The 15,488-nt window shown below is 39.4% G+C and overlaps 1 protein-coding gene across 4 annotated transcripts in view; it reads right to left on the bottom strand.

The window, feature by feature from the left end:
- homer1b (homer scaffold protein 1b) overlaps positions 1-15,488 on the bottom strand; it is a 103,440-nt gene that overhangs the window by 66,212 nt on the left and 21,740 nt on the right. For all 4 annotated transcript variants that reach the window (XM_072257835.1, XM_072257837.1, XM_072257836.1 and 1 more), the window contains exons 2-5: positions 9,840-9,996; positions 7,421-7,552; positions 5,940-6,032; positions 1,416-1,558 (exon numbers count right to left, since the gene is read on the bottom strand). In XM_072257835.1, coding sequence (XP_072113936.1) covers positions 1,416-1,558; positions 5,940-6,032; positions 7,421-7,552; positions 9,840-9,996 — 525 coding nt within the window. The remainder of the gene's footprint in view (positions 1-1,415; positions 1,559-5,939; positions 6,033-7,420; positions 7,553-9,839; positions 9,997-15,488) is intronic.

Raw genomic sequence — 15,488 nt, 5'->3', positions numbered from 1 at the left:
AATAACAACATCCTATGAATCCAACAACTTGGGATTTTAACAAGTTCACAGCTTAACATGGAAACCCTTAATTTACTGTCAGTGAGGCGGCATTCCTACACAATGTATACTATTAGCAGCCTTCTCCACGGCAATGAAGAGCAATCTTGACCCAGTTCTAGACAAATCATTTATTCCTCATGGATTTTCTGGTGACATTATCAAAAGGCACAAATACCAAGCTACATGGGTCTTTCACAAATATTGTGTACTGTAATTCATTTACATGGATACTTTCCTTTAATATTAATATTTATCTTAAATCAGACATTCCAATCCTTACTTGACACCCTATTAGAAGGCATCCGTTAGTCTTGCGAGACCATGAATCTGCGCCTGGAAAGTCTTCACTCTCCAGGGCGCAGGCCTAGGCAAGGTTGTATGGAACACCGGCAGTTGCCCATGCTGCAAGTCTCCCCTCTCCACGACACCGATGTTGTCCAAGGGAAGGGCGCTAGGGCTGAAACAGCTTGGCACCAGTGTCGTCGCAGAGCACTGTGTGGTTAAGTGCCTTGCTCAAGGACACATGGGCTTGAACTCACAACCTTCAGGTCGCTAGTCGAATGCCTTAACCACTTGGCCACGTGACACCCTATATGCCATTTGAAAAGTTAAAATATTCTGTTTTTTTGTTTCTAGTGAATGGCTGCTCTGCAAACTTCGTAACATGAGTTCTAAGTGCAAGGGGTTATTTTGAACTGGTGACTAATACCAACAGAACTATATAAAGTCAGATGCTCACCATTAGGTTTGTGAAGTGAACTTTTCTCTGGACAGGCAGTGAGTGCTGTTATGTACCACATTTGCCAACCAGACCAAAGGTCATTTTAACCAATTGAGTTAAAGCCAATCACGGTACAATCCCATTCCCTCAATAATTTTCACAACCATATTACCTTCCCCCATCAGTTCCTCTCAGTTTCTGCTACTCAACAACATATCAGAGGCTGTTTACAGTGGTCAATTCACCTATCAACCTACACATTGTTGGGATGTGGGAGAAACCCAGAGAAACCAGGGGAAACCCATATAGTCACAGGAGTATGTGGAAACATCACAGACAACAGTAGAGGTCAGGATTGAATCTAGATCACTGAAACTGTGGGGCGGCAGCCTATTGTGATTTCAATGATTGTATTACAAAATCAACACATCAAATAAGTATTTTATTAATTTAATTCCAGACCATTGATGGCTAATCTTACAAGCCCGTTCTTTGCTTTCATTTCTTCATTGATCCAATATTAAACTTCAAAAGGGATACTACTGCATTAAAAAGCTGCAACATTTTATTTAACGGTGTTCTAAAATAAAAACAGAGCAAGACAATAGTGCTCATGAGGCCAACCAAGAGCTTTCACATGTCGCTGGCCTACCTGTGAGTGAAGGGCAGAGAACTCTGGTTAATTTCAGCCCGTGCATCAGACTCATGTGATGCATCTTGAATAGACCTTTCATCATCCGTCCCATTGATACTCTCTGGTGTCAGAGGTGACTGCAAGTCACCGCCAGCAGACTCCTGAGAAGCAAAAATGTTCTTGAAACATTCACTGGTTCTTTCAGAATATGAAATAAGTAATCATTGACTGAAAATGTTTCAATTAGCCCCAGAATTGGAAATGTATTGTTCAAATTTATTGTCATTCAACTGTGTACATATATTCCGCCAAGACAGTTTTGCACAACACAGCTCATATAACTCAAAGTCAACAAAGGTAGTACTACCACAAATAAATCATAAGGTGCAGTTTGGACACAAGTAGTAAACAGTATACGCTATTGGTACTTCATATGTTAATGAGACCTGGGTGGTGGCAGAGAGTTCAGCTGTCTTACGGCCTGAGGGAAGAAGCTGTTTCCCATCCTTGTCCATTAAAATGAAGGTTAGCTTGGAGGATTGTTTCAGGTTTTTCTGATCACTGAATCTTTGACAGTTATAGGAGAACAGGAGGCGGATCAAATGGCCTACAGCTAACATGACTTCACTGTGGGAGCAATTTGATGAAGATGTTAACCAAATTCTGGAGGCAACGGTGAAGGGAGGGGTTGATAGGAAGCTGCAAGATTCGCAGCCCGTTGTTTAGTTAGAGTCTTCAGCATTTTGGGCATCGAGGGAGAGAGGAAGAGGAGAGCCATCCGCAGTACCACCGATGCGGCAGAGAGGGCTTCAAGATGGCTGTGGCTCAAAAGAGGGGAGCCATGAAGTCATAAGTAGCTAGCCATCTGGACACAAGCTGGGGTCTGATCAGCCCCGGCTGGGTCACCCGGAGGAGGTTGTATGATGTTGAAAGACCCAAAACACCCAATGATTCCAGGAACATCACTGAAGATGTGCCCAGGAGCATCAATAGATGTATGTACACAGGAGATGTAATTACAAATCAAATCTATTTATACAAATGAGAAAATAGAAATAGGAGATCACTCTCCTATTATAGAGAAATGCTGCTTTACATCTGTAAGGTGTGGTTTGAGTGAACTATTTCATAGGACAAGATTATTTTTTATTCATTATTGTATCTTAAAAATATTTGTTTTCATTTTATGTTCAGGAATTCACAATACTCAAGTTCTAGTCTATGGGAAAATCATTTTTAAAAAGAGCATTATGTTTTGCATCCCTTTTGTTTTATTCAGTCTCTGAAGTCAAGATTTTCACAGTAACTTGCATTACTTTTTATACCTCAAGATAAATTGTCCAATATCCAAGTATTGATTGGTGTAGGACTGTGCGTCCCCTGTCTGTGTTTAAAATGAGCAGGCAACCCAACAGTGCAAAAAGTCCTGATTTAGGATTTTAGCTGATGACAAAAGAAATTAATTTTCTATGGCAAAATATTTTTACTGAATTTGGAGAAAATAGCAGCTGATACAAATACACCCCATGTTTTCTCTCAACCCATCAATGCTACGAGTTGAACTCTATGTAAACTTTGAATCCACCCTTGGTATCAATTCATCAATGATCTAAATAAAGCAAAACTTCCAGCAACCAATGAGGTCACCAGTTGCAGTATCATTGTGACCAAGATGGCTTCGTTTTAAACACAGAGTTCCGCTGTCATAATGAAAGGCCGTGACCTGAAATGTTGATTGTTTTATTTCCCTGACCCACTGAGTTCCTCCAACTTTGTGCTGCTATGCTATGGAATATAGACTGTCCCGATCTAAAAACTAAGTTTCCCACTGCCCTTCCCTAATGGTTTGAACTATCCACATTTCAGCTCTTTTACCCTTTCTTGTCTTGGCATCTGCATCAGCTGTTTCATGCAAAATTTTAAAAAATAGAATTCAAATTCTAAATTACATTCCAGGTGATTAAGGCTACGTCCACACTAGACCGGATAATTTTGAAAACGCCGGTTTCGTGTAAAAACGACAGGCGTCCACACTAAGCGTTTTTAAAAGTAGCTCCGTCCACATTAGAACGGATATTTGGGCGAATCTCCTCCTACTGGGCATGCGCAGGACACACAGAAAACAAGCGAAGAGGAAACGGTACTTGGTGCACGTTTGTCCAGTTACAAACTAGAAAAACTTAAAAGGAAATTGCCAAACGAAAGACTTAGTGCGTGTTTGTCCAGAAACATTTCCTACAGCCATAGTCTCTTCACCGATGAAAGGGATGACAGCTACGACTAAATGCAATATGACTTGTTACTATAGCTTGTTATGGCAATATGGTAGCAGACACCAACAGAATCAACAAACTCATTCCTAAGGCCAGTGATGTTGTGGGGATGGAACTGGACTCTCTGATGGTGGTGTCTGAAAAGAGGATGCTGTCCAAGTTGCATGCCATCTTGGACAATGTCTCCCATCCACTACATAATGGACTGGGTGGGCACAGGAGTACATTCAGCCAGAGACTCATTCCACTGAGATGCAACACAGAGCGTCATAGGAAGTCATTCCTGCCTGTGGCCATCAAACTTTACAACTCCTCCCTTGGAGGGTCAGACACCCTGAGCCAATAGGCTGGTCCTGGACTTATTTCCTGGCATAACTTACATATTACTATTTAATTATTTATGGTTTTATTACTATTTAATTAATTATGGTGCAACTGTAACGAAAACCAATTTCCCTCAGGATCAATAAAGTATGACTATGACTACTGGGCAAGAGTGAAATTTGCTGTTACCTCATTTGTTTGCCTTTACTTTTGCCATGTCTCTGTGTATTATTTTGCTGTGTTTAACATGTGCAATAAAACGAGTTACTGGGCAAAAGTGACAATTGCATCTATTGAATGTTTGCACAAGCTATACATTAATAAAGCACCTTGTTAAATGTATAAAACATGTCTGCATCAGTGTTACCTTGTATTTCCATACAATGTTACATTAGGCTGTTACATATCTATTATCAGATGTTGTTGTGGTGTTGGAGGTTGCGTTCAAGAAAACAATGAAATGCCGCGCTGCCGCCACCATTTGTTCTGGCACGTCATGACAGCGGTTTTAAAAACAGCCGCTTACCCCGTACACACTACGTCGAATATTAGGCGTTTTCAGATTTATTCACTCTGGAGAGCGTTTCTGAAAACCTCCATTTTTGGGGGAGGAAAATGCCATTTCAGTGTGGACGGAGGGTGAAAACGAAGAGAAAAAGCTTCGGTTACAGATTTATCTGGTCTAGTGTGGACATAGCCCAACTGTGCCTGACACTGGTCACAATGGGTCACTTTATATCAATAAGACTTCAAGGGTGAGAATTCCAGTGTAATGGAATTACAACAGGATACAATTCAACTGGGGAAAATAAAACCTTTTAAAAAACATATCTGCTTTTGTTTTGAAGCAAATTAGCCTCATTTTGATAATGAAAGTGTACATTGACAAATTTTACAATTTAATATTTCTTAAAGCTTAAGATACAAGCATAAACACAAGCGATTCTACAGATGCTGGAAATCCAGAGCAACAAACACAAAATGATGGAGGAACTCAGGAGGCCAGACAGCGTCTATTGAAAACCATAGATTTTTCAGGTTGAAACCCTTCATCAGGACTGGAAAACAAGGGGACAGAATTCAGAATAAGTTTGGGGAGGGGAAGAAGCACAAGTAGGTGATATATAAACCAAGTGAGGGGAGGGGAGGTGGGGAATCGATAATAAAGAAAGATAGGTGGAAGAGATAAAAGGGCTGAAGGAGGAATCCGATAGTGGAGGGCAATGGACCAGAAATAAAAGGAGGAGGTGCACCATAGGGAGGTGATGAACAGGAGAAAGGATGAGAGAGGAGCCAGAACAGAGAGTGGAAAAAGAAAAAAGGGGGAAGGGAAGGAATTGTTGGAAGTTAGAGAAATCAATATCCCACTTTTCTAACTCTTGAACAGAGCCTAGTTACGACAAAATGAACTCTCAATCACAATCTACTTCATCACAGCTGTGCACCTTAGTCTCTGCCATGATGGGGTAGAATGTGAGGTCAACAGTCTAGAACTGTAACACTATTATACATTGTTTTTGCTTTTCCCTTGTACTACCGTCCAGAACAGTTTTTCACCATACCTCAGTACATGTGACAATCATAAACCAATTTACCAATACCCTCCCACTTTCAAATCTCTTTCTAACTCTTCCTTCAGTTAGTTCTGACGAAGGGTCTCGGCCCGAAACGTCGACTGTACCTCTTCCTAGAGATGCTGCCTGGCCTGCTGCATTCACCAGCAACTTCGAAGTGTGTTGCTTGAATTTCCAGCATCTGCAGAATTCCTGTTGTTTACCAATACCCTCAATTTGTTCCAATTACTCAGTTTTCTCAAGGATTTCTGGTCTGACCTAACAACAAATGGTACAACAATATCTAATACCACCTACATTGTTGTACTTTAAAGTACACCTCATGGCTCTCATTTAATATTCATGGCAACATAACAACTGGTGGTGCTCACCTGAGAAGGTGTACTGGTTAATTCCATTTTCTCTTGCATTTTCTCTTTTGCTATTCGAGCTGCATCTTTGAATTCCTGGAACTTCTCTGCAAACTATTTTGAAAAGACTTTGTTTTAAAAAAAATAATCTGCTGATAAAGATAGAAAGACCACAAAAGGAAACAAATCGACTACAGATTCGGGATTAAAGTAAATTTAGAGTAGCTATACCTAAGCAATACACTTTGTCCCCTGACATTTAAATCAGCTGTGTGAGAACTATTCTAGAAAATAGTACTAGCTGAAACATTTTGTGAAAAGTTATTTTACCCTCTATATGCAACAGTTTTAATTTGCTCATGAGTTTGAAGAAACTAGGTCTCAGTCTCAGATTAACACCAGATATCATCACACCTTTATTTTTCAAAGCTGGTTCATAAAGCTTTCTCTATTACATTCAGTCTTTCCGTCTGCCAACAGTACTACCACCAGATAAAATGTACTTAGCTGATGCAGGCAAGTTGCCACAGAAATACAGGTGTGTCTATTTTTAAACATATCTCCATTGTCTCAGTGACACAAGTCCACAGAAATCTGGATACAATTAAATATTTTTTGCTTTCAATTCTTTACTGAGTGGAAATTCCCTCTAACCTACACCCAACTTAAAATCTCCAGCTGCCTCAAAGCATTACAAAAATCATATCCAAGTGAGACCACTTTTCACACTAAATCATAAATTTATGACAAGAGGACATTCATCTAACTGGATACATGTCAGTCAAAAAAGTACCACTAACACTCAGTCATACACCTTCAGGTTATTGTTAGTCAAGTAAACATCCACCAAATATTAAATGTATGGGGATTTCTGAGTCATGCAGAGAACTAGCTCGAGAACCCTCCCACACTTTGCATGGAAAACATCTTTAATTCTCCTGCAGTACTATCAATTATTTTTAAAAGGTATGGATTAAGTGAAGAGCTGGCAACATCTTGTCAAAGTGATGCAGAAGATTATTGACATGACACATTGCCATGTCTTTCTATCAATTAACTTTCCGCCAAGTTTGTGGGGTCATGAAGTTGGAGTTCAGCATACTGCTAAATCACAATATGCAATTCAACATTTTGCGTAGCACAAGCTAAACCAGGGGTTCCCAACCCTTTTTTTAAATGCCATGAACCCTTACCACTAACCAAGGGGTTTGTGGACATTTAGGCTCTAAACGTTCATTTATTGCACAAATAAAAGAAAACCTGCTAAACAATCCAAATAAATTTCTATTTATTAATATAGAACCACTAAGCATTTTTGGTCTTGAAGATGTTAAGTGAGTTTCCTGATGAAAATAAGGCTTAAAACAGATCTTAAATGCAATTTGAACATAATTACAAGTGAATGAATCAAAATATTTATCCAGCCATTTTCCCCAAATTAGTACAAGTGCAAGCAATATACAAACAACAACAAAAATATCACGCTACATGATTTTACGCACTTTTGTCAGATGATGCTCCGAGGAAAAACCTAGCCCATATACTGTGTTTGCACGGCTGTCTGGCCACTGACCAAATTTCTGAGATGTTTTTGTAAATGTCATGTTTGGAGTAATTGTGCTGTTGATTATTGCCTGAAAGAGAAAAAAGGTAATTTGTAAAATCAAACTATTGGGAAAAGGATTTTTAATGGATATTTAAAAAAAAAATAGATCAGTGGCTTTACTTTCCCCAAACTTGCACATACTGATCATGAAATTCAAATAACTAATGATGCAAAAGAATAAAAAACACTCAATATGCTATTTGACCACTTAGAAGTTTGATAGTTCAGTACATTGCTCACCAAGCAATGCTTGTTTCACTGCATTCCTGCTCAGACACCCTTGTTCCTGTGTTCCATTTAAGCGTACCTGGTTAATATAATACTATATAATGCCTTAAAGCTGTATTTAAAGTATGTTGGGGTATTAACAGAAATTACATGAAATAAACAAGAAAATTCCCTACTCTACCATTAAGGACTCAATTGTGCTATTTTATTGGAATTCAGCTGTCACTCAGAATTGGTATTGAAAGATGCCAGACAGCATAAAATATTCTCCTGGATGACTGTTTCAGCGATGGTTGTGCTAAACTATTTTCCATTTATCGTTATTGAGCAGGTGGCAAGATCCAATAATTTTTAATCAAAAATATTTAACAGTTTTATAAAAGGTATTGATCAATTATTAAACTAGTAAGGAATCAGTTAGTCTGGAAGAGCTGTTTTTAAATATTGGCAGGGTATTTCAGAGAACATGTGATACTTCTGACCTTTACACACTTATCTGATCTGCTGAACTCTGAATGAAAGCTCAAGGGGCAACACAGCCTATTTCTGTACCTACTATATTACAAAAAAAATCCTTTTTAAGTACTAAATCCAGTAATTGTTCTCAACATATTCCTTATATTTTCAATATCTGTATATTAACACAGATTTACAAGCAGCTTTGCAACTGAAAGCAGGTTGTTTACAATTACAAAGTGCACTGAGCAGAGAAAGTCACTGTTCATGTTTTATTGGAAGTGAAACAATACTCACAAGACGCCATAAAACCCTAAGACACAGGAGCAGAATTAGGTCATTTGGCCTATTCAGTCTGCTCCACCATTCAATCATGGCTATTATCCCTCACAACCCCATTTTCCTGCCTTCTCCCCATAGCCTTTGACACCCAACTATCAACCTCCACTTTAAATATATCCAAAGACTTAACCTCCACAGCCTTCCGTGGCAGTGAATTCCACAGGTTCACCACCCACTGAATGAAGAAATTTCTCATTTCTGTTCTAAAGGGACACTTTATTCTGAGGTTGTGTCCTCTGGTCCTAGACTCCCCCAAAGAATGCAACATACTTAATATGCAAGGTAAAGAGCAGAGGAGTTATCTTCGGATTTGATCGGACTGGGTAGGTGGAAACATTGCCCAATATTGCATATGGGTAAACTAAGTCAATGCTGAAAAACAATCTTAAAATACTTGTGTATTACATGAAACGCTCCTACTCCAAAGCCAAAGAAAACTACATTGTGTGGGAAATGAAACCTATCCCCAAGGTTATCACTTTTATGGGGGAAGACAGGTCAAGCAATTAATTTAGGAGTTAGCTCAAATTAAAACAAAAAATAATCAAACCATTAAAAATTTGACATAAAATTGCCATGTGGCTCCAAGTAAGAATCTCAAAAAACTGATACAGCATGCAAGGGAACTCCAGACATAAACAGCGAAGCTCATCAGACAATGCTAACTGTTACAGCAAACAGAGACAGCATGCAAAGAAATTCCAGACATAAACAGAGACTTGAAGGAAGCTAATCAGACAATGCTAATTCATATGCCTACGGTGACAGATGTGAACTAAAATAATCTGAGGAACAGTAATCAAACTTAAGTTTTCTTCATGGAGAGGCCAAAAAAGTTGTAGTGTCAATGGAAAAATGAAAAGAAAACCCTTCAAACCAAAATCCAAAAACCTGACACCTTCACTTTTCAAAACAAGATTGGAAAAAAGTATTTGGATTAGTAATCAAGCAGACAACATCTTTACACTGAGGCAGTCACCTCATGTACAGGTTTGACTGGCAGGGGCTCCAGCCCTTATTTCTATAAAGTTAACTGTGAGCATAATGATGTCCTTCTGATATAAATGATATCCTGCTAAGCCATAGTAACTCCATGACTGGGCCCTACTTCAAGAGATAAGAGACTAAAGCGTCAGGAGAAAGTGACCAGGATGAATTCAAGGTCTTAAACTAGAGGATAAAAAAATCCTTAGTCCCTTTATCAATCAGTACTCTTTTGCACTTGTGGCCTGCAGTTAGAGGAACTAATTCATGTAGCATTAGAAATTGTACTTTTAAGCACATCTCACCTTTGACCCATCAAGGCTGATTATTCTATAGACATTTCTTGTACTATCATAGAAGTAGGACACAGTCACAGCATGTTTGCTGGTGGGAACCCAGTTCTTCTTTGTAGTGGGATCAATCTGGAAGACATGGGCTCGTGTGCTGAAAATGGGCTGTTCCCTGAAAAGTAGAAGGACAAGTTGCTTCATTCACTTCAGTTTTCATTGAAACTCTAAATCACAGTCCATTCAACAACTAAATCGGAACATCACATTAAATCTCCAGCAGTTGCAAGAGTACATCCTAATAATGATTAGATGAGTTTTGCAACATGTATATCAAAACATCGTGAAGTGTATTATTTGTGACAACACCAGGCTTAGGGTTATGCTGGGGCACAGCCTGCAAGTATCGCCAAGCTTCTGGAATGAACATAGCATGCTCAATAACCTGCCATGGTGATGTAGCAGTCAGCACAACACTATTAAAACTCAGGGCGTCGGAGTTCAGATTTCAATCGTGGCATCTTCCGTAAGGAGTTGTAACGTTCTCCCCCATGAAGCAAGTGGGTTTTCTCCGGGTTCATCCGGGAGTCTAAAGATGTAGAAGTAAGTAGGTTAATTGGTAATTGTAAATTGTCCCTCGATTAGGTTAGGAATAAATCAGGAGTTTCTGGGTAGTGCAGCTTAAAGCGCATGTTCTGCGCTGTCTCTCTTAAAGTAAATAATAATCTTTGGAATGTGGGAGGAAACCAAAATCCTTAATGAAACCCCTTGGTTTAAGAATTGATTTGGTCATTCTAATCTTTTCTTGCAGAAAGGTTTTGTTCAGACAAGTAATATGATCTAAAGGTGATGGAGAGGCTACAAGTTAGAGCTGGATGTGATTGAGAGGAAAAATAGATGGAAAAATCTGTGGGGTCAAGATAGAAGTTTAGAGGAGACCAGAAGCTACTAATTTATCTGGCTGCAATTGGATAGATATAAACAAAGTATGTGAATCCAGTGGTGAGTCAGGAGAAGTTGTGCCGTGAGGGCGGTGGGGGGGGGTGGAATATGGTGGTTTGAGTAGGATGGTATGCAGAAAAACGGGACACAGGTCAAGGAAGATTCATCAAAAAAAATACATAGGATATAAGTCAACATTTTCTAACAAAATAATTCAACATTTTCGACATCTAACAAAAACAGATTTAGTTTATTATATTCAGCTATACATTTTAGGGATAGAACACAATTGATGGGATACCACTGCCTAATTTCATATCAGGTTTTAAAATGAGCCTGTTGTCAGCTTGCCTCAGTAATCAGGTTTCAATTCATATCAACTTATGCAATTAATGCTCATCACAGAAGTTACTTAGTAAACCAGGTGTTAATACCTAAAGCTGCAAAATATTTATTTAGAAAGTAATATTAATACTAAAATACAAAGAACTGAGGTTGCTAGCAATCTATCCTGGGTTTATTTTGCTTTATAAATGTTGCCCAACCTGGACTCATCAGTGCAGAGTTTCTTTGCAAGGGCTGTTTTCCATATTTCTACAGCAGCAGTTAAAAAAAATATAAACCTCTATTTACATCATTTCATTTTTAATGATGATTGGTTTTGATTAGTATTAACTGCAGAGTGTGTAATCATTTGACAGGAAAAGTTATTGTGCAAACAAATAAAACTTTCTAATTAAACTAATAGTTTAGTGGTACATTAAGCACTGTGTAATGGAAAATACTGTACAATTGTTCATTGGGACTTTCCGACTGCGGGATTTCCAAAATAAGAAAACAAGTTTTGATGCAGAGACTGGTCTTTCCTGTCAGGTGTGACAGTAAGTTACTTGATCACAGTCTACAAACATTAAATATCATGCATCAATATTCAAAGTTCAAATGAGGATTTTCAATAAAGAGTACATAGTGTGCAGTTCAATTTATAACCTATCATGTAGTGAAAACATCCATAACATCAGGCTTGGGCAACTAAGTGGCATGCAATAAACCTTAACTACATCCATACCATGCAAACAACCACTGATGGGTGTTTAACTACACCCGCTCTCCCACCCCAATCACCAATCCTTGGACTTCAAAGTTCAGGTAAAATTTATCAGAATAAATATGTCACCAGATTCTTTTTTCTGCAGGCATACTTAGCAAATCTAAACACTAACTGTAAACAGTGTAAATATAAATAGCAATAAATAACGAGCATGAAATAACAATATAATAAGCATCATTAAATGAGTGTAGCTATCCCCTTTTGTTCAAGAGAGATGGTAACTGTTCCTGAACCTGGTGGTCTGAGTCCAGAGGCAGCAGTGAGGAAAGGCCATTGCCTGAGTGATGAGAATCTTTGCTGATGGATGCTGTTCAACAGCAACATTTCATGTAGATGCACTCAATGGTTAGGAGGGTCTTACCCATGATGTACTGAGCTGAATTCACTACCTTTTGTAAGATTTTCCACTCAAGGGCAATGGTGTTCCTCTACCAAGCAGACAGTCAGCACACTGTCCACCGCACATCTACAGAAGTTTGCCAAGGTTATCGATGACATGCCAAACCTCAGAAGATTCCCAAGTAGAGGAGCTGTTGTGCTTTCCTCTCAATAGTAGTTATGTGAACCATCCAGGACAGGTCTTCTGATATAGTGACACCCAGGGATTTAAAGTTACTGACCCTCTCCACCTCTGACCTTCCAATGAGTACTGACTCACGGACCTCTGGTTTCCCTCTTCCCTCACCTTAAGTCTACAAGTCTACCTGGGTCTTATTGACATTGAGTGAGAGACTGTTGTTATTATACCACTCAGCCAAGTTTTCAATCTCACACCTGTATGTGGATTCATCGCCCCCTTTGATACAGCCTACTACAGTGGTGTCATCAGTAAACCTGTACTTAGCCACACAGTCATAGGTGTAAAGTGAGTATTGTCTTCCTGATGTGGAATCCATCACTAGCATCAACACCTTTGAAATCATAAACAAACAGAAACTTAACAGGGCCAGCAACACATACTGCAGATACAAGAACAGGCCAGAGACTGGGAATCTTGAACCCTTTACTCCAAAGCATTTACCAAGTTCCCGAGGCTTCCCTTTGAACAAGTACATTTATCACATGAAGAGCGATAACTTATCAAATTCAAGGACAATTATGTGCCGGCAATAAATGCTGGTATGCCAGTAATACAATGATTCTGCACATTAATACAAAAGAAAGTATTTTAAATCTCCAATGGAGCCAATAGAATGACAGTTTTAAACTGATAGTCCATTTATCAGAAGCCATTTTAGGATACCAATGATTTTGGCTATTCCACTTTCAGAATATTAAAAGCAAATCATGAAAGCCTTTAATATTTACAATTGCTTAGCAATGCAGTTTCAAAACCTGGTAAAGATGTCAAATTGCCCATTCAGTTCACTGCAGAAAACTACAGCTTAAAGCAAATGCTAAAGCAAGGCTTTCTTTCAATCCTGCAAAATTGCTACAGTTGACTGGAACTCAGCTGTAATCCTAATTACTACAATGAAAGCTCCTGGAAGCTCCGGTGGAAGGAAGTAGGTTGTTATTTACAAACCCAATGCATTTAAAATACTTTTCACACTAATCTTTAATTGTGTGCTTTGAAGAACATCCTAAAGCAATTTATTTTTTTTTATTTTTTTTAAAAAGACTGACCTCAGTTTACTTCCCCTCTTCCAAATGGACTATTTATAGAATTTCTTTCCCATCATTTGCTTACTTCAAAGTTCCCACCACTTCAGTAAAGCTACATTAAGCCTCTCCTTTCTGCACTACCAAACTCAGTAAGCACGATTTTTCAGTTTAGTCTCATGAATTTATTTGATAAATCAAACATTACTACTGAATAGCTTTAAGCAGCTCGTCCAGATTATTGAAGCTCTACAAGTAAAATATTAACTTAGAGTAGTAACTTAGAGAAAATACTTCTTTCTCCCTTGGGATGGAAAGGGACTTTCTGCCACTGAAGAGTGCCAGCTACCTGTGTGTGATCCCATTTAACATGGGATAGCTATTGTATGTCAGCTACAACAGTATCATGGAGCACCACAGTACAGAAACAGGCCCTTTGCCCTATCTGGTCCATGCCAAACTTATTCTATCTAGTCCCATCAACACCTGGGCCACAGCCTCCATATTCCTCCCATCCAATCTTCTTTGAAATACGTATTGCAGTCTTAACAGAACAAAGATTTTGCCTGAAGGTGTTGCATATTTTAGAACACACACCCTAAGGAACCCTGTCCACAACAAGTGCACAAATGCACAGACAGAGATCCATAGACTGTCACCTCCCTCAATGCCTCAGTAAAGCAGCCAGAATAATCGAAACACCCCACCCAATCTCTCCCCACCCCCCAACCTCACTGCAGGCAAAAGATAAAAAAGCCTGAAAGCACATACTACCAGGCCTGTGGGCAGCTTCTATTCTGCTGTCTGTATCTACCTTGTTACCTGCACTGAACTTTCCCCTGTAGCTGTTACACTTCATTCTGCACTGTTATTGTCTTACCTTCTTACAACCTCGATGCAGTGTTGTAATGAATTCATCTGTATGAATATGAACATTATGAAAGTTTTCTCCACTGCTCCTGAGTAGATGACAATGCGCTCTGACCATCTGCTCACTAAAACAAATTATCTACACCTGCAGACATATCCTCTGCTCCTCTGTATACATCTGCCCTTTTCCCCAACTGCATCCCAGCAGACCCTAGCCCTTTTTGCTGTCTTCTTTTATTCCTCTTCCTGGTTACTCTATTCCCTCTTCTTTTCTGCCCTGATTCAAAGTTTTAAAGTGCATTTATTATCGAAGAATAGATAAGTTATACAATCTTGAGATTTGTTTGCTTATAGGTAGTCGTAAAGCAAGGAACATGAAAGAACCCAATTAAAAAAGACCAACCCACAAAGAAAAAACAAATCATGCAAACACGAGCAACAACAGCAGCATTCCAAACCAAACTGAGTCCTCAGATCCAAATCCCCATAGCAGCCCAGAATAGGCCCAAAGCCTCTGTATTCAGTTCATCATGTTAGCAGGGCTAATCACCAGAAAGTTTGCAGACATGAAGTATAGTAGTGGGGAGCAGTCTCACAGCCTCAGCTTCATGGAGAGAGGGACTGCCAGACTCTATGAGCCTGCGTTTAAATTGTACGAACCTTGCACCAGGACTGACTCTGGTGTGGTGAATTGTTCTGTGCCTCTATTTTGCTGCCAGAGAAGGCATTCTTGACCTCACCAAATCAGCTCAGCACCTAGAGAAATCCAACCTCTCCTGACACCATGCCTTCTGGTCTACCTGGGATGGCATTTAGATTGTCTAAACAGCAGACTGTACCTCATATTTGGACCGGAGCCTTGCATTGGCGAATTGCTCCAGGCCTAGAGCACACCACCCAACGATTCGTTTCAGACCTGGGTTTCACTGCGAAGAAAGCTGTTTTCGACCTCTCCAAATCAGTTTGGTGCTTAGAACGATTCACCCTTGCACCCGGGCCAGCTGGACAGGCATTGAAACTCCTCTGTTCCATCTTTTCCCCTCTGAATCATTCACTCCAACCAGCACAGCTCCAACTCCATCCATTTTGCAGCGCACCAGCAGGTTACAGCTCGCAAATTCACCTTGCCTTTGCTCAAATCT

The sequence above is a fragment of the Mobula birostris genome, chromosome 5 (assembly GCF_030028105.1).
Source record: "Mobula birostris isolate sMobBir1 chromosome 5, sMobBir1.hap1, whole genome shotgun sequence".
Lineage (NCBI taxonomy): Eukaryota > Metazoa > Chordata > Chondrichthyes > Myliobatiformes > Myliobatidae > Mobula > Mobula birostris.
This window is presented reverse-complemented; position numbering and strand designations above follow the sequence as displayed.